This window comes from Pagrus major, chromosome 5 (genome assembly GCF_040436345.1).
Source record: "Pagrus major chromosome 5, Pma_NU_1.0".
NCBI classification, from domain to species: Eukaryota; Metazoa; Chordata; class Actinopteri; order Spariformes; family Sparidae; genus Pagrus; species Pagrus major.
This window is the reverse complement of record NC_133219.1, coordinates 39497816-39517399: the sequence shown is the minus strand read 5'-3', so window position 1 is coordinate 39517399 and position 19584 is coordinate 39497816. Positions and strand designations below refer to the sequence as shown.

At 41.3% G+C, this 19584-nt stretch overlaps 1 protein-coding gene across 6 annotated transcripts in view; it reads left to right on the top strand.

Annotated features, from left to right (window-relative positions):
* Nucleotides 1-19584, top strand: part of cabin1 (calcineurin binding protein 1) — a 48915-nt gene that overhangs the window by 4631 nt on the left and 24700 nt on the right. For 2 of the 6 annotated variants that reach the window (XM_073466477.1, XM_073466475.1), the window contains exons 13-31: nucleotides 107-179; nucleotides 492-679; nucleotides 772-909; nucleotides 1050-1238; nucleotides 1334-1579; nucleotides 1942-2095; nucleotides 2193-2308; nucleotides 2431-2592; nucleotides 3606-3812; nucleotides 3947-4092; nucleotides 5402-5663; nucleotides 5822-5992; nucleotides 7176-7265; nucleotides 7413-7573; nucleotides 7655-7866; nucleotides 11638-11703; nucleotides 12400-12579; nucleotides 13781-14175; nucleotides 16292-16405. In XM_073466477.1, coding sequence (XP_073322578.1) covers nucleotides 107-179; nucleotides 492-679; nucleotides 772-909; nucleotides 1050-1238; nucleotides 1334-1579; nucleotides 1942-2095; nucleotides 2193-2308; nucleotides 2431-2592; nucleotides 3606-3812; nucleotides 3947-4092; nucleotides 5402-5663; nucleotides 5822-5992; nucleotides 7176-7265; nucleotides 7413-7573; nucleotides 7655-7866; nucleotides 11638-11703; nucleotides 12400-12579; nucleotides 13781-14175; nucleotides 16292-16405 — 3270 coding nt within the window. Of the gene's footprint in view, nucleotides 1-106; nucleotides 180-491; nucleotides 680-771; nucleotides 910-1049; nucleotides 1239-1333; nucleotides 1580-1941; nucleotides 2096-2192; nucleotides 2309-2430; nucleotides 2593-3605; nucleotides 3825-3946; nucleotides 4093-5401; nucleotides 5664-5821; nucleotides 5993-7175; nucleotides 7266-7412; nucleotides 7574-7654; nucleotides 7867-11637; nucleotides 11704-12399; nucleotides 12580-13780; nucleotides 14176-16291; nucleotides 16406-19584 lie in introns of all 6 variants that reach the window. The other 4 variants (XM_073466476.1, XM_073466474.1, XM_073466480.1 and 1 more) reach the window with 3 other exon arrangements.

Sequence of the window (19584 nt, the reverse complement as noted above, 5' to 3'; positions counted from 1 at the left end):
GAAGGTTTAACATTATCTTAAATTGAAACGAGGGATATAACTATAGTTATTCATCAGAATTAGGCTCATTTCCTCTAATACATGTTTGTATCTGCTACATTTACAGGAAATGTTGGCAATGAGCCTGGCATGTATGGAGTTGCAGTTGGAGCAATGGTCACACAACAAAGGGAAGACTGGTGAGTACCAGTGAGCCAACCTTTGTTATTTTTGATTGTATTTTTACCAATCTTGGTTTATTGATGCTTTACAGAACTGTGCTGTAGAAGGCTGGAGCTACATTGTGTAGCCTGGAGTGTCATATGTCATATCTCAAGCAATACTGTAAAAATGTTTACCAGACCTTTTAAAGTTGATGAATGTCCTAAAGGGGGCACTATAGTTACAGTTCTGAACATGAAGACTCGCAGGTTTGTTTAATTCTGGAAAGTCATTTGTAGGGAACCACATGTTCACACTTGGCTTGTTAGAATATTTTTTTCCTTGTCTAGGGCCTCTAAGAAGAAGCAGCACTGGTGCTGGCAGTGATGCAGCTGACTCAGAGTTTCCTGGGCAGCACTTCCAGGGTGATTTGTTACTGCTGGCTTTAGGTTCCTCTCAGAAGGACCTTTTCGAGGATGACTGGCTGGATGTCATGGTGCGCGTCTACTGGCTCAAAGCACGATTCCTGGCACTGCAGGTAAAGTTGTAGTTTATTTTGTTTCTTTTTTAAAAATTTGACTTTTGACTACAGCTCGGCCAGATGTGACTTTCTTTCTTGTCCTCTGTCAGGGAGACATGGAGTTGGCCCTGGAGAGCTATGATGTCTGTATCGGCCTTCTGCAGAGCAAACCAAAGACTCCTGAAGGGAAACATTACACCATCAACCTGCCTAACCTGCGTGTAGACGCAGCAATCTCTGTGGAGGAGGTTAGTGCTGATTGATTCTTACATTTTTCAGCACAATAGTATCTATTTTAGAAACTCAAACTGTGAACAAGTCCCCTGAAGACTTTCTTATTGTTTTTGTCTGAGCATTTCTCTTGGCTTTCATCTATCCCCATGGACAGATTGACAAGAGGCTGAAGTCTCTGGAGCGTTGTCAGTCTCTGGAGGAGATCCAGCGTCTCTTTGAGTCTGCAGACTTTGAGTCTGTTGTGCGTCTGCTGCAGCCCACTCTTAATTACGGCGGCAGGAGTAAACCTCTTGAGTTTGTGAGCTCAGCACCAGAGCGGCCTGCTCAGCTGATGCTTCTGCAGGTTAGATAAGCCACAAAAGTATAGATTAAATATACATAAATATCATTCTGAGTGCATGACATGACACTTCTCTGAATTTGAACTCTCTGGTGTAGAACTCGCTGTTGAAGATGGAGGACTACCAGCAGTGTCTGGATTGCAGCGAGCTGGCTCTGAATGAAGCCTTGCAGCAGCTCAACTCTGCTTCAAACAACAACTCTCCCCCGAGTAAGGAGGAGTGGGTCAGCACCATTCTAAAGTTGCTGGATGGCACCGAGGTCTGCTTCACCAAAGACTCTAAGCTTCTAAGCAACGTCCCCCAGTTCTCTAGTATGGCTCGACTGGCAAACAACCTCATTCAGGTGAGAAGGGAACTAAAGACCACACTGGTGTACCTAAACAAACAGTTAAAGGGGCAATTTGTAAGATATGGCCAGAATTTTAGGTTGAAATGTTCAACATTATCTGTTGTCGCTCCAAAGTTGCAGTGGGCATACTCCTGTTAACTAATAGGGCCACTTAGCTCCACTGCTAACTGAGCAACTTGCTAATGGCAGGTGGACCCTCCAGCAAAGAGCATAGTGAGCAGCAGTAAGCTGTAGTTTTTGGTGCAACCTTTATAAATGCTGGCAATTTCTAACAAATTGCACTTATTTTAAAGTGACACTATAATGAGGAACTGATGTGATTTTGATGTATTGTGCGGTCGCTGTTGTGTTTTCAGCTGATTGATCTGAGCATGAGCGTTTCCGACGATCCCAAGGAGCCTTATTTCTTCTCGGTTCTGCCTTGGATCATCCTGTATCGCGTTATCAAACACGAGGAGGCTGCTTTCGACTGCATGCTCCGGCAGCATATGTCTGTCGGGGATGATGAAGGTTTGTTGACTTCTTGTTTTCATGCCTTCAGTGTCCCCTTGGTGTTCATGCCACGGTAGTTGTTACACTGAGTGACCCTGTCAAGTCTCGCTTTCAGATGACTCAGACACTCCCATGCTGCCCTCCTCACTGATGCTCCTGAACACGGCACACGAGTATCTTGGCCGTCGCTCCTTGTGCTGCAACTCAGACGGTTCATTCCTCAAGTTCTATGTAAGTTTGCAAATACTGTACTAATGTACAGCGTGTATATATGCCTTTTTATAATTTGTATGACAGCTTATTTCTTTAATTGGTATGGACTGTTTGACAGAGCTTTGTTCTTATGTTTGTAGGTTAAAGTTTTGGAAAAAGAGCTTGCAGCCTCTTCCAAAACTACCTCTCATCCCTATAAGGAGGAGCTGGAGATGGCCTTGGAACAGTGTTTCTTCTGCCTGTATGGCTACCCGAGTAAGAAGAGCAAGGCCCGCTACCTTGAGGACCACTCGTCTCCACAGGTCAGAAGATTTTATTTACGTAGAACATAAGTCCAACTTAACCAGCATGTAACCAATATATTATATTAGACATTATATTGAAAATATGAAACAAAAAACTCAGAATGTGCCTGAGCTGGTATTTAGTTAATAGCTAAATGGTGCTGAAGAGGCGGTGAAACAGTGAAGAGGTGGTGAAAATGCCTCAAGGCTTTGACTAATTGGCATCATTTCTCACCTGTATTGGGAAACTTACATAAATAGTGTGTGACGGGGAGCAGAATGCCAGTGACGCAGATGTAGCGCCCTCATTGACCCTCACAACGCACAGGAAGTTAGCTTTCACCATTAATGTTGTTTGTCAGCATGCAGGGTACACGCGTTAGTGTCATTAAAATAAATGGAGGCCGTGAAACGCCATTAATGGCGTAATAGCATTAATTCACTGAGTGAGACATGTGAACGTGGTTTGATCAGCCACAAACAACATACCTGCGCAATCAGATCCGCAGCAGCTTACTCACTGTTGTTTAGCTTCTTTCCGTCTCAACCTTTTTGTAGTCGAGAGACAAAAGAGATGATGGCATCATGAGTTTTTTGTCCCTGTATTTAGCTGGATATTATGTTCACTCATTTTTAGTATGTGACAATTAGATGTGTGTTTGTATTGCCCTCTTGGTCAGGTCACTCATTTTAAACTCAATAAGGATGTAACCTGGTTGAATACAGGATATATATGTACATAACTCTGATATTGTGAGAATGTACCCAGCAGAGTGAGTCATGGCTCTGGAGACTTTGTGGAGACAGCCCCCTCTCTCTCATATTTTTGTAATGCACATGTCCAGCCACCAGGTGGGTGTGACTCCCACAGCTGTGAATTAGTGCATTTAGATGACTGGCATTAATACTACAGTGTAAGTGAAGAGTCCCCAGGAGAGCTTGATGGGACTAAATTGCTCTGGCGCAGTGTGTTAAACTCTAACACAGTGATCTGACACTAATGTTTCCTGTGTAATGAATCTGTTCTGCAGGTGGAGCTGCTCTGGTCCGATGCCCACTTCATGTTCCAGTACTTCAAACCAAAGTCGCTGCCTGAGTTTGACAGCTACAAGACGAGCACAGTGTCTGCGGAGTTGGCCAACCTGCTGAGGAGGTTTGCTGGCATCGCCCCCACGAGTGACACCCCCATCCTCACAATGGATGAAGTGGCAGCCTACATCGAGGGCATGTCAGAAAAGGTCAGTCGGTGGGTGAGTCACCAGTGAGTCAGACATGCTTAACACACAAGTTTGAAGTCTTCATAACTTAATAACGTTTGCCAGCTGAGATTCTCCTGATTATTAAAGAAATGTACATTTTTGATCTCTTGAAGGCCCCATGTCCTCCTGAGGGCAGCGCTCCTGCTCCACCAATCGTTGATGAGATCTACTACCTGCTGGCTGATTATCATTTCAAGAACAAGGAGCAGTCCAAAGCCATCAAGTTCTATATGCACGACATCTGTGTCTGTCCCAACAGGTAGCTCATCTCTCTACGCTTCTGTCAGTGCTGCTGCACTCAACAAAACATAATGTAGGGTCATTCTATGGCAACTCACCCAGAAGTCAGAGCTATTTTTTTTTAAGTTTGGCCCTCTGAGATAAATGTAATTTATTTTTGTGATTCTTGCTTATTTTTCACTGAATTGGGTTGAAATTTGTCCTGAACATCTAAAACTATGGTGCGACCAGCATGTTTTTTTTCAGGACTGATTTGATATCGGTTATTAGTAATGAAGAGGAAAAATATCTGACATTTTGGAACCAATAAACATTTGCAGTAAAAATAAAGTACTGTACTTAAGTACATTTTTGAGTTACTTAACTTCAGTATTTCTATTTTCTGCTACTTTATACTTCCACTCTGCTACATTTTATTTGATAACTTTGGTTACTTTGTAGTAATCAGTCAGTGTTGTGGGCAATCACACATTAGTGTCAGACATTGAGTGAGACCACAGAGTATTGTATTTTTTAAATACATTTATTTTATCAGCAGTCAGACACAAAACACACAGATTTCGATAATTGGAAAAATGCTGAATATTGGCCCCGATAATTGGCCAGAGTGTTGAAAGAAATCAAATTAATAACAATAAATCAAGAATGTTTATTTTCAAAAATGTATACTTACACTAGTTTTGACTTTGTTGCTACCAAATGCTGATTCTGTGTTTTTATTTATTTATATCACATCTGCGAGTGATTTGGTCCTGCATAAAAAAACAGTGCCACAGATCTTGTTAATTATAGCCACAGAGCCATAAAACAGACTTTTTGGGTTATTTTGACTTCAGATTTTCCCAAGAAAGAATATTTTAATTCCCTGGAAACGTTTGGTTTGTGAAAGTATAATATTCATTCCAATACATATAAATGTAATGTTAATATATATATATTTTTTAAAATGGCAAATCATCTTACTTTACCCTCACTGTACTTTTACATTCAGTGTTTTTATTCAATAGTAGATATTTATTAGTGAAAATAAGCAGTTGGTGAGGCTGAGAATATACTGTACATACAAAGAATCGCAGACATGATGAAATTTAGCTCATAGGGCCAAACTTCAAAAATTCATAACTCAAATCTAAAGGATTTTGCAAAGTCACATGAATTTTTTTTCAAGAAAAATGCTTGAAATGAATCTGGAGGGCCTGGATGAGTTGGTATGGAATGACATATTGGCAAATAAATGTGAATATGGGCGGCTGATTTTGTTGTATTTTACAATAATACATCAAGTTCAGTCACTTTACTAAAAAGATGTTACCGGTATGTTTCCTCAGGTTCGACTCCTGGGCAGGTATGGCTCTAGCTCGGGCCAGCCGTATTCAGGAAAAGCTCAACTCCAACGAGCTGAAAAGTGACGTTCCCATATGGAAACACTCGCAGGCGGTGCTGAACTGCTTTAAGAGGGCCCTGGAGATCGACAGCTCCAACCTGTCTCTGTGGATCGAGTACGGGACCATCTCATACGCGCTGCATTCGTTTGCTTCGCGGCAGCTCAAACAGTGGCGCAACGAGCTCCCCCCAGAGGTGGTGAAACAGGTGAGGGGCGTGTTCACATGGGCCGAGTTATCTTGTTGCTCATCTGTCACATCCTGTCACTTCTGCTTCCACATGTGAATTCATCTTGGAGCAAATTGATCTGTCGCCTCGAGCGGAGTTACTCATGACGGCTCCACTGTGCGTCTGTTGTGTTTCAGATGGAGGAAAGGAGAGACTCCATGTTGGAGACAGCCTTCCAGTGTTTCCAGGGTGCTTCCCGTTGTGAGTGTGACAGTGATGAAGAAGAGTGGCTCATTCACTACATGCTGGGGAAGATCGCAGAGAAACGCAAACAGACTCCACTGGATTATCTGCAGCTTTACAATAAGGTAAACGCTTCAGGCTATGAATTCATCCATGGTCAACCCATTCTGACCGGATGCAACGTATGCATGTTTCTTTGATTGTATTAGAACAATAATTTTCCAATTGAAGGCCAAAGTCTTAAACTCTTAAATGGCTCCAGAGGCTGAGAAATAAAGGTTTTATTTATATTTAAGTTTTTCAGAAAACCTTCAGGTTTTAGAATTATTTTTTAATGGGTACTTTTTTGCTCCACTGTGAGGTAAAATTAGTCAAAAAATGTAAGTATGTTAGTTGGAACCAGTGTTAAAGAATTGTAGGTTTTAATTTGATTTGTTTTTTCCATCCTGATGATTGATTTAAGTTAAAGTTACAGGTAAAGCACAGGGCTCAAGCTTTGAAGGTGATTTACACAAGTTCTGAGCACCCTGACACCTCAGGCGGGCAATCAGCCGATGTCGGGCCATCATTGAGCGTCTGGAGAGTTATTTCCTCTCACCTCAGCGCTTAAAAGTACAAGCTGGTTGACCGTCAGCTGTTGTGTTCAAGTGCCTTTTTTTTGGCTGAGACAGGCAACAAGAGTCGATGCAGCCATTTCCTTCGTTGCCACTAGTTCTTTATCTATTCTTTGATATATATATGTGTCTGTCTGGGCCCCAACATTAAAGTAGAGTAAAAAAACATAAATAATATGTTTTAAGTATCTGTATTGGAGAGTAGTTTTTCAAATATTTCTGAGAAACTCAGTGACAAAATTTTTTAGAGCAGTCAGTTAAATAAGTAGGAAAATTATTTAAATAATTCAGTAAAATAAAAATCCTCAGTTTAAAGTCATCAGAATAATCCTTCTGTATCAGGTCGTTTGCAGACATTTTTTTTTTCTCTCCCTGGACTTGTTTCATAATCCGCCTACAGAAACAAAAGATCTCTGCCCTTCCACCCTCACAAGATGTTTTTCACCAGAGACATCAATGTATGGAGTTAGTCATAGCTCTGCTGTTCTGATTAGATCAGTGGAGGCAGATGAACTTGGATGAAACGCAGTGTCATGGAGGTCAACAGCGGATGAGGAGGGTAGTGTGAACACAGTGAACCCTGATGTTGGCGCACAAGACTGTCTTCTGCTGATTACTGCACTCCGTCCCTCCATTTTCCCTGTTAAATTATATTGCCATGTGATTGTGTTGGATCTCCTCTTTCTATTTATAGGCGGCACACTATCTGCATGAAGAGGCTGCCAGGTACCCCCGGAAAATCCATTACCATAATCCTCCTGACCTGGCCATGGAGGCCCTGGAGGTAAAACTACCTGTGGCTGGTAGCTCAAATAGTTTCCTGCTGTGTCACATTGATTGTGTTATGTAAGATAACGGTTTGAAAGCATTAACATTTGAAGACGTTGTCCAAATACCTGCGGACCATTAAATGTCTTACTCTTTCTTCTAGCTGCATTTCCGTCTCGGTGCCACCATCCTTAAGCTACTGGAGGCTAATGAGCCCGATCTAGAACATGAGCCGTTGTTCAATTTGCTGGTTGAGGCTGCGACCGGGCCGTTTGCCAGAGGGGAAGAGAAGAGTATGCCAAGCATGCCTAGGTCCCATGAAAAGTAAGCTACAGATGTATAACCCAGCAGGAATTATGAAATAAAGCCTTCAAATCTTAGGCTGAACATTCATTTTCATTGCAGGGAGAAACCCCCCTCCATGATGGATGAGGACTTTACTTGCTCCTCAGTTTGCGTAGGAAACAACCTCAGCTCCTCCCTTCCGTCAGCTGCCACCCCAGGTCTCACATCCCCTCCTTACGTGGCCACGCCGTTTGACCACGATTACGCCAAACGCAAAACACTCCGACGGCAGCAGTGGCAGCAGCAGCGGCATGAGGAGCAGCAGGCTGATGGTACAGTCCCAGTCCTAGACACTGTCTCTGGGGTTGGGCTCTCTGCCCTTTCTGCACTGGGACAGGAAGCCCACTGGGGAGTGCTCAGATTGCTAATCACCATGCTTAATGGCTTTGGTTTCAGTTACAATGATCCCCATGCACTGGGTGATTGGGATGTGGTGAAATGGGCAATATGGCTGCTGATTATTTGACTAATTTGCTATGCCTGACAAAGCAGCAGTGTTGAAACAAAGTGTGTGTGTGTGTGTGTGTGTGTGTGTGTGTGTGTGTGTGTGTGAGAAATAACATCCATTTCTAGTCGCTTTATTGCTGGACTTATTTCTCTCCTCAACAATCATCTTGCCTCTCCTAATATTTTTTTCCTTTTGTTGTGACCTTCTCAAGCCTGAAGCATCCTGGAGTCATCTGTGCAGTTTTGCAGGCTTGTGTGTTTTGTTTTGTTTTTTCCAGCCTCAGTCCGATCAGGTGCTGTTGATCGGTAGCACAACACAAAGGCTGCAAATTCTCAGTGATCCTGATCGATCACTAAGAATTGGATAGAGCTGTAAATCATCAGTTTTAACACGGATATCGATTCTGTGGACGACGATACGTTTGCCAATATCAGTCTACTATTTTGATCGATTTAACTCGGGGCCTGTGATCGATATGAAATGATATCATAATTTAACACAATCGGTTCCAGAAGAAACTGCCACAACTTTTCGCCATAAATAACATAACTAGGAATGGTAATGACTAATCAATTGATTAATTGATTGTTGGTAAATACATTTTTAATCAGTGGAGATGGTCACAGATGCATCAAAAACTGTCTTGTTGCCAAGTTACAAATACTTGTTATCAAATATATTAAAATAAAATACAAAATACTGGTATTAGAAAATGTACTAAGGAGGATATTAAGTTAAAAGATTTTGTTTGTGAGCAACAGACGGGAACACCGCAATTAAAATGAATATTTACTTTATCTGTTCTTTTAACTCGGCCTACTCTGATTTTGCATCAAACGTAGATCAAGTCAGTGGTTACATTTTTTTTTTTTTCGAATGGAAAAAACGTCCCACATATTTCATATATCATTAGTCATTAACTGATAATCTATTCTTAAGGCATCACAAATAACAACACATTAATTGTAACCAGTTAAGTGCATTAAAGTTTACTTTAAACTGACAAAACAATAGTTTTTTGCTAATCACCATTATTGGCTATCGGACTTTTCCTCCACTCATAGCTCAACTATAACTGTACTTTTTCTTTCTCACGGCTTGTCTACGTCACAGCATCTCCCGACTGGACATCGTGGTTGAATTTCGGCCTGCATGCGTTTTATTCAGCCTAAAATTGTTGAAAAAGAGCAGCTGATATGTCCTTAGTGAGAGCAACAGATGCGCCGTTTGTCTGAAATTTAAAATATGCAGGTTTCTTCCTTTTTTAGAGGGGAGTAAATATCCTTTTGTTTTGTTCATGGGAATGTCAAAATGAAGACATCTCCTTAAGATGATACATGACATGGATAGATGTTTCCTCTTTGCATCGATGGTATTGGATTGTTAATGATTAAATCGATTTTGGGGGATTCATGTGCATGTGTGGCAGTTGTGATGAACAGGAATGTTTTCAGCCCACATGTGCTGACGTCTTTTTCTCCCTCAGCTGGAGATGAAAATAGAGAATTTCCTGCTTTTGAAAAACAGGCTTGAGTTGTGCACTCTAATGTGTTAGATGTATGTAATTGTACTGGATGTACATCACTGAGAGCAATGTGTACAATGAACATTACAAGTGACCTTTCTGATTCATGCGCATTAACCATCTTTAATGTACAGGAGCTTCTGGTCCTGCAGTGCTGTGGTCATACTTGTCTTTGCTTGAATTTCAGAGACTTTGTGTGTGTTTGTCTGAGAGAGTTTATGTGGCATTTTTTTGTGTAACCGAGATGTCAGAATTAACAAAAAGAACAAACAGCCACATACTTACACACTGAGTATGTGGCAGAGTTAAAGAAGCCAGAATTTCCATTTTAGGTATTGGATTGAACATTTTGATGAGTTGTAACTCTGTGCTGGGGATTCTGATCCAGAGGCCGTAATGCTGTTTGGAGAAAATAGTCCTGGTCATTCTTTCACATGACAAAACCAGTGACATCCGTTCACCCACCCCATGTGTCATGTTTAGCTTGAATGTGCAAATAACGCAGCCATATTGCCCATGTTGCCAGTTTTGTCACCCTTTCCAGATTCCTTCCTACCTACCTACCTGCCTGCTACTTCTTTGCCTGCTTGCTTTTTACCACCTGCTTTGCCATTTATATGCATGTAGTTCTAATGGGGGTGAATGTCTTCACGACTGGACAACGTCAGTCCTCTGTCACAATCCACTAAACTGTCTGGTGTATCATGTGGTCACATTTTATTTGAGTTTGGTGTGGGCTTAATTTGACAGAAAGTCAAACTCCCCGGCGATATTTCAGAACCTCGCGTGAATCATGTGTTTGCTGTTTTTCCACTAATTGGATATAATTTCCCAATTATGGCCAATTAGTGTGAAAATGTCAAGTCAGAATGTGGCTGGCCTGTTATTGGCACACAAGTCAGAAAATACCCCACCATGCACATGTTTGCTTGTCGGTGTCCGGTGTCTGGCTTCTGCTTAAAGCACATCTGGGTGACGAGACCGTAGGACCTGATTCAGACACGACTTTATCAAAACGTTATCTGGGAAAATGCTCCTGTTATGATCTCCTATCATCTCTTATGATCATCTTCTACAACTTAGTACTACTACAAGTACTAGTTCTGCTTTTTTAAATGATAATTTGTTTTATAGAGCCTGACTGATGCTTGATTTTCGCAGCCGATACAGATTTAGCATGTAAAAAAACTTTCTAGATAACATATAACCCAATATATATAAAGATATGTAATGAGACACGATAGTTTGCAGTTTATCATCCAAAATGTCATCAGTGTCCAAAAACTGAACAACGTTGGGAATTGAATTATTATAAATCAACCCAAGCATCTTTTTATGCCTCCGCACTGACGACAACTGTGGCCGGAGGTGTTATGTGATTGGATTGTCTGAAATACAAAATCTCAAGAACACATTGAGGTAATTTCTTCAAATTTGGTGCAGATTTCCACTTGGACTCGAGGATGAACTGATTAGATTTTGGTGGCAAAAGGTCAGATGTCAAGGTCACTATGACCTCGCAAAACACATTTTTGTCAAGAAGTCATACGATAACATTTTACATAAATGTCTAATATTCATTTATGAAGTGCTTTTGAGGAGATTTCAAAGCCTAAAGATATTGTGATATTATTAAGTCCATTCCGCTCAGCCTTATCATATCGGACAACATATACGGATCAATAATATCGGCTGCCTGATGTATCAGTCAGGCTCTATTGTTCTCTTGAGGTTGCTGCTCTATTGGCAGTAAAATAGGAGATCAGTTATGTGTCCTAAATGCATCCATTCATGTCACAGGCCTTATTAAGTTTAGGAGGGAAATTTAGATTTTCAGAAATACCGAAATTTTAAAGATCATTGAAGTCGTATCCAAACACTTCTCATGTTGTGTGGTTTCAAAGATATTTGTGTCTGAATCAGGTCCTACTTTCTCTCGGGGAGTGGCATTAAATCTGCTGTCAAGAAAGGTAAATGATTGATTTATGAAGAATTTAAGAAAATATATAAATTCAGAGATACAGCTTTTCTTGAATATATTTTAAAACCAGCTCCCCGTATCTTCAACAGCCTCACCAGGGTTTGACCATGATTACTGCCTGCCCAGGTCTTCAATGTGGCTGGCTTCCCTGAATGGTACTGCTCCTCAAACCCACCAAACTCTATAAGAGGCTGTATTGTTCTAATCCTAAAGGAAGCACTGTTTACTGTCAGTTTACACAACTCTTACAGTACAATAGTAACTGTGCTGTCAACTCACTACTGTGAATCTTTTTGAAAAGTCCCTCGTGTGCATTACTCACTGAAATAGCAAAAGCTTGTTGCCCCTCTGACTCTGTTTTACACTTCTCTGCCAAGGACTTTTTTCTTTTTTGCTGAGGCAGCACAACATGGCAATTAAGAGGATTGCTGGCATTTTGGATTTGGACCACTTACAAAAACAAACCTTCTCTCCTTTTATAGCAGTGTGTCATTAGGGATGCACTAATAAGGAATTTGGCTCATGACCTATTTTTGTTTCATAAGTGCATTTATTTATTTTTTTACCCACATTACTACAGGGAATGTTTGACATTTAAAAACAAATCTCCAATCAACAGCTTAAAAAAAGCCTACACAAGTACATGTTTTGGATAATTGGTTGAAATTTATACAATACACTAATCTTAATTAAGATTATCCCAAATGACAGTATATTAACTTTTTTTTAAGTTCATAAACTCAGCTTTTTGGAAAGAAAACAACATATTAATGTGCATTTATCCACCAGTTGTCTTGATCTGGGTCCATGCAACTGGTGGCATGACCTGTGATGTTTTTTTGTTTTGGCAGAGCGCAGTCAGGACAGTGAGGTGGTGATGCTCTCTGACTCCAACTCCACGCAGGATGCCTTCACAGATCCCGCCAGCTCACAGGACAGCAACCACAAACCTGCCTCTGTGAAAGCAAGTTCATCGTCGTCAGAAAGCACGACGCCGGTGAAGGACGGGCAGTTGGTATCGGAGGACACAGGTACACTGGGATTGAAATGTTGGATCTTTTCTGGCTGTGTTTACTTGTTCCATTGCATTGTTTTAGCTGATTGTAGTCATTTCATAATGACAGTGCTCATTAAGGAATTTAAATGTGCACAAAGACTAAAGTCAGATGTGGTAGCTTGTTTAGGGATGCGGCGACTCACCGATTTCACTTTTAACTACGGTTTAAAACATCACAGTTTTGTAACTTTAAGGGCTCAGCTTCTCTTGAGTGTCTCTTTTCTCACTCTGAAAAAAAATATGTACTGTAATGTCCCCTTTTAAAGTTGCGGTGAATTAATCGCTGGTTGTTCAACCAACAGCATTGCGCGGTAGGGTTGGTTTTGCAGGTCCGGTGAACGAGCTTCAACCGGTTTGACTTTGTACCAACCAACTGAACCTACATTTTTCAGGTGTGATGTCAGGTGGAGAGAAATAGCAGGATGTGACTAGTTAGCAGGAGCCAGGGGATAGCCAATTAGCTCAGCTCCACAGGTGGTGCAGTGCATATGTCTTGTTATGATGTACCAGTGTTGAGAGTTGTGCGCTGATGTCACTATTCTACTCAGACTGAAGTCCACAAGAGAAAACTAATCAGTAAAGAGTTGGTGCAGGATACGCTGCAGCTCATTAGCCTTACAAACTGTTTTTGTAGCCTGCAAGAAGCTTCGTTTTGATGCGCTGCTCCTGTTTGCCCTCAAAGTTGCTGCTTTACGTTGTTAATACAAACTCAACACTTCCTGTATCCCTTTCAAATTAAAAGCCCTATAGCATTACAATGGACAGATTTTATTGTGAAACATTATCAGAGACGTGTTGTGGGAAAGTCAATGACTTGTAGGATTCACATTAGCACCGCTTGAACTGTCACTGCTGCAATCTTTTCCTCCGTTTCACTCAGATTAAGTTTTATTTTATTTATTATTTTAATGTTAAACATTTAGGAGAAGAGACGTTGAAGTTGAATGAAAATGAAATGAAAGCCTGATGTGTAGCAGTTGCCCTGATGGACTGTAGTGCTGCTACACTCTCATTCATGTGCTCTTATGTTCCTCTTTGGAGTAGCAGAGTGTTGAAATTCAGTGTTACTGGTGAAAACTTCTTATTTAAAAATGCTTGTGTGATTTTATTCGTGTGTTGCTAGAATACATGCTGTATTAAAATTCTGACGTCTTTTTATTTAAATCCTACTCTAGTATGTCATGGAGAACATTCTGGCATCCAGGCGGATGAAAAAGTCATCCAGGAAGTCATTGAATCTGTGGTGGTGACGCTCCCTGAGGCTTCAGCCCCCAAGGTCTCTGTGGACCCTTGTCCTCAGCCTCTACCTGTCCCAGCCACCCCTCCAAAACCAACCCCCTCTCAGCAGACCACTCCTCAAACCCCAGCCAGTGAGGGGAAGAGGAAGCCCGAGCCGCCCGTTGAGGTGATCGAGGTGCCCAAAGCTCTGCCTGCAGAACGTGCCGAGCAGAGACGAATGCTGCTGGACATGTGCGTCCGTGCTCTCTTCCTCTGCCTCGGCCGCTTCCCTCAGCACTACAAGAGTCTCTACCGCCTGGCTTTCTTCTACAGCAACAGCAAGACCCACCAGGTCAGTCCGCCCCTGTTAACTGATGCACTCGTCCATTCTCATTGCATTTCAAAGGCCAAGTCATCCATTAAATCGTTCCATACACCTATAATCAGTGTCCCCTGTCATTAACGGTGACATTTACAGAAGATGGGGCTTGCTAAGAATTCCTACAATTTCCTCAAAAGTCACATGCTGCAAAGGCTATTTCTTTCTTTCTAATTTTTTTTCCCTTGGATTTTCTTGTGGGTCCGTGAGCTCAGCAGTGAAGCACGACTTGCTGAAACAGCCTGTGTTGGCTGTGAGGCTCTGTGGGCAGAGGTGTGTGTGGGTGGTAGCACAGTGCTCTCTCAGCCAGTTTGGCACAGGGAGTTACCGTTGAGCTTCACTGTGGCGGCATCCTTCTGTCAGCACTCGGTTTTGTCGAACCCTTTTAATGCAGCCTTTGTCCCTACTCAAAACAGGTGAATTGGCCATTAAAAGGTCCAAGCTTTTTATATTTTATGTTTTGTGATATGCTTTTTTTTGACCTGAGAGTGCTGTCTGTGCAGCAGCATGGGTTTAATGGCTCCCAAAGGAAATTGTCTTCCTTATCTGCAAACAAGACTGAAGATCTTTGAAGAATCTTTCATTTTTGTCTTTATTTTTATAACATTACTTATAACAGTCAAACACTACAACTAATTATGAAGTTTAATATATTTAAGTCCAGTAATGATGATTACATTGCGGTTCAGTAAATGCAGAATAACTTTTAGTTAAAGCACACGCAGGTGGTGAGGTTTCCTTCAGTTCTTGTCTCCAGTGGAGTTAACAGCAGCCTGAAGAAAAGAAATGCACCCAGCCTGTTCAGACTTTGGATTAACATCTATCATCAGTGATCAAATAGCTTCTCCCAGCGTTTAAAAACTCTCCTAACTCAACAACTCACAAAAATAAGTGTTTTTAAAGGGAGTCTGGGGACTTTCTCCACGGGCGACAAAGAAGTAGCCTATATTGGTTACTGCTTACTGTATTTGTAAAATTTGACATGTTTACAATAAAAGTAGGGATGCACGATTATATATCGGACCAATAAAGGAACATTTACATTATCGGCAGATAATGAAATTATAGCCGATGACTAGAACTGATAATACGAAGCCAAATGGCTTTAGTTGACTTAACAAGTGCAGCATTTACACACGGTATGTGGCGGTATGCACCTTTTTTAAAGTTGGTTTGCCAGCTGCCAATAAACACACGAAGACGAAGAAGAACGACAACAATGCTGCTGTTGCGTTCATGACGTAAAGCTTGTCGCTGGAGTGGCCGTTGTTTTTCAAGTTCAGAAGAAGACGACACAATTGTAACTCGCAAAACGTGTTCCGCAAGTGTTCGGAGAGGAGGGAAAAGTCTGAGTTTAACAATAAATCTTATTAGAGCTATGGATAATAAGTCACCCGTCTTTGCCCGCTACATCTTAGCCTTTTTACCCTCAGGGTTTGCATAAACTACAGGTTATGAACTTCTTTTTAAAACACAAAAATGTTAAATTATTATCCGTATTAATGCCGTATTAACCACCTCTGAATGTGGTCTGAGTGATCAGATCTCGGATGCAACCTCAATGTGTCTTTTGGGCGTTCACACCTGCACTGAGAGCTGTCCACTTGTTAATACGAGGACTGAACAGGGCCAACAACACAGTCAGTTGATGTGATCCTGTTTAGACAGGCTGCTAAGTTGCCCTCACAACCTGACACATCCAGCTTTAAAAGTCTCACATTGACTGGTCAGCTTTATCCTCACAAGATGGAGGCAGAGGGGGCCCATAATTTCATGCTATAGGCTTCTGTGTTTGTCAAAGATAACATGAAGTGGCATTTGCTTGCTATCTTTTCCAACAGCACTGGTGTAGACACTGATTTGTGAGTCATCACACTGTGAAAAGGGCTCTGCTTTTCCCTGATTGCAAATAGCACATTTTTCTGCTTTTTCTTTTATAACAGATAATAAATCTGTTTTATCACTTCTGTCAATCTATTCTGATGGAGGGCTTTTCTCATCAGAATGTCTGTCGTGTTGTGCTTATACAAAAGTGTACATACAAATGTATGTGGATTTTTTAAATTTATTTATTTATTTCTCCCCACAGAACCTACAGTGGGCCCGAGACGTGTTGCTAGGAAGCAGTGTCCCATGGCAACAGCTGAAGCACATGCCAGCACAAGGACTTTTCTGTGAAAGAAACAAGACAAACCTGTTCAATGTAAGTCAGAGTTTAGCATGCCGGCATGTCATCATGTCACCACATGCTGCATAACACATTTTGTTGTCCCCGGTCATCACTGGATTAATTGCCACTCTATTACAACAACACATTAAATTGTTAGGAAGTCATTAACAGAAGCAGCGGAAAACATTTCACTTGATTGAGTTGTGACATAAAGATGGTTGTTGATGTTTCTCAAGGTCAGTTTTGCTTGAATATACAGTATATTTCTGTTGGTTACTGATCAGTTAAACATTAGCTATGTAAGTTCTGATACTAGGGGGACCCTCAGTCAAAAACATGAAAACGATAGATGTAGTTTTGACGATGTCATGAAGTGGTGTGGGATTATTGGAGTTGTTGTGTAGATTGTTAAACAGTCTACCTGACGTGACTCAGAAATATTTTTGGACGAGATTGTGTTTTATTTACATTTAGTCACCATCCTCCTCTCACTCTCTGGCGTGTTTCCTTGGATATAATTCTGGATTTTTCTGGGTTTAAACATTGTTGGAAACATTTCGGGAAATGAAAGTACTAGGCATGGGACAAGATGACTATTTCATGTCAAGAGTATCCTGGCAAAAATAATTCAAATTCACAATATTGTCCCAATAATCATCAATCATGCTTAAAGCAGAAATGGACAACTTATCAACTTTTCCACCTCTCAGCGTTTCCCTGTGGTATTACTGTTGGCGCCGCTGTCACAATCACATGGCTACTGCTAGCAGCCTTGCAACTCTCCAAAGGCAAAAAACCCCCGTAAGAATCTCAATTTGATCTAGAAACCCTGATTTCACTGATATGAAAAGTCAGAGTAAGACAGGCGTTTGTGTTTCTTACTGATCTAGTAGAAAGAATGCCGATTTTGAACTGTCTCAAGACCCGGTGGTAAGAGGAAACTCATATCAACGAGGGAACAGACTTCGACACAACATTGGAGCGCTCTCCATCAAGTGAATGCCGTCCATTCACTCTTGTTTTACCTTGGTTTCTATCACTCTCCTTCTTCACCTACTTTGCCTCTTCCATCAGTGGGTTTTTTTTTTCTATTGCAGTGTAGAGTTTCCACAGTTATTCGAGTTGTTTCCATTACCTGGGGATAGTGATTGTGGAAAATAATGTTTCTTCCTGTTTGGTTGCGCACTGGCAGGCTTTGTGCCGTAATTCGACCTTCATTTATCTGGGAGAGATCCAGCTCGGTGGCAGACTGAATAACATAATGAAAGCGAGGCTTACAGGGAACCAGTCTATATGTGGATGGTGTCATTTTTCAACGATTAGGAAATGTATATAGGACTAGTTTTCAAGTTATTTGTTTGAGGGTATTGGTGATTATCTAGATCAATTGAATTCACCACAATCAACCCAGTGTTTTTATTATGATCTGCAATAAAATCTTATGTCCCATCCGTAGCACGTACACATTTTAAATGTCGCATATTATATTTTTCAAAGGGAAAAAAGGATGTGGTTATGAAACATTGGCCTGTAGCCTGCACAGATTTCAGGTCAGGTCTTGTGGTGATCCTTTTTTCTACTGCACACCGAAGCACTGTTCATACAATAATCTGCCTGACTGCAAAATACTTGTTGACTAGCTGATGGAAACTCCCAGAGTGAGTGAAGCTCTGAAGTGTGTCCTCACGTTTGTGACTAATGAGTTGTCTGCGTGTATGCTGAGCGAATGATTGGCGTACTACAGTGAGGTTTACCCTTTTCACACACATTATTCACATAATTCAATTTGATGCACAAAAATCATCCCTAAATATGGATCAGTAGATACAAGCACTTGCTATAAATGGAGTCTCAGTGGGAGATTGTTGAATTATCTGCCTCTCAGAATTACAAGGCCTCTGTTGGGTTCCAGTGGAGGAGATTACAGTCTGAAACTGTCATCTGTTCTGCATGTCAGTTCATTTACCTCTCCCCTCTTGAAGCAGATATTATGTCTTTTCAGTGTGTGCAGTAATTGGCTCACTTTTCGATCTGTTCCTGGTTTGATGTGACAAAACCTAAATGCTCCCACTTTTGTTACAGAGCAGATAAAAACAAGCAGAATATCACATCATGTCAGCACCTCGTATCAGTCAGTTGTTGGAGCATATTTTTGCGGTGCTCATTGTTTTGGACATAGTCGATCCTGTGTTGTGTAGAGTCAAACACTGAGTCCAGAAGGCTTCGATAACAGACTGTAGGAGTGATGTGGGCCAGGTCTGAGCTGGAGGAGAGCTCTGCAACGCTCTGGCTCCCACTGGGTTCTCACAGAGCCCCTTCTGGAGGGAAACCTGCCACCCTGGCATACCAACTGTTGGGGCTTTACTGCTCCCTTCAAATGAAGCCCTCTCTCTCTGCCATAGGACAATGCAAACATTTCTAAATATTGATCAAACATGCTTGTTTTCATCGAGTCTGTGAGCATGTGGCAGCTAGATCATTAATAAAAAGTTGCCAGAACACAGTAATGGCATGAATTTTAGTCTTGAACATTGTCTTCTTCATGAGAGCAGCGGCTCTTCAAATGTAGGTGGATAGAAAGGAATTGTTCAGAACCCAGTTTTTGCCGGGTGAAAGTTGTTTTTGAACCAGAATTCTTCAATGCCAGCTCTCACGCACAAAACTGACTTCAAATAACTAGCGGCAATGAAGGCCAATGCCTCAAGCCACCTGTGTCCTGAGAGAGAACAACTGTCAGCCAATGTCGTGGCCCTTACCTGTAAACTTTAATCAAGTCGATCTGTCAATTTATGGCTCTTGTGCAAACACAGTGTTGATTACATTAAACAGATGGCACAACAGAGGGATTCTAATGTCAACAAGACTTGACTCTCAGTTGAGGACACACCTCAGTGAACTTGTTGGTGAACACTGAGTTTCCTAATGTAGGTCATGATGCCCTACTTTTCCTGCTTGCTTTGGCTGGGTTACATTAACTGGGGCCTGCATAAAGTAACCTATATACTGGTGTTTAGAAATGATCCAGATGAGCTTGTGTTGCATAATTTATTGGTGTGGTTGTCAGCAGGAGTGCTTTCTAAGGGGGCCAACTCGCTTTGAAACTAATAATAAACCAATAATTATGTAGTAATTAGAAATATTAACCTAGACGTAATCGACATCATTTTAAATTAGAAGAGTCACAGACATTGGACGAATAATTTTATTTGTAA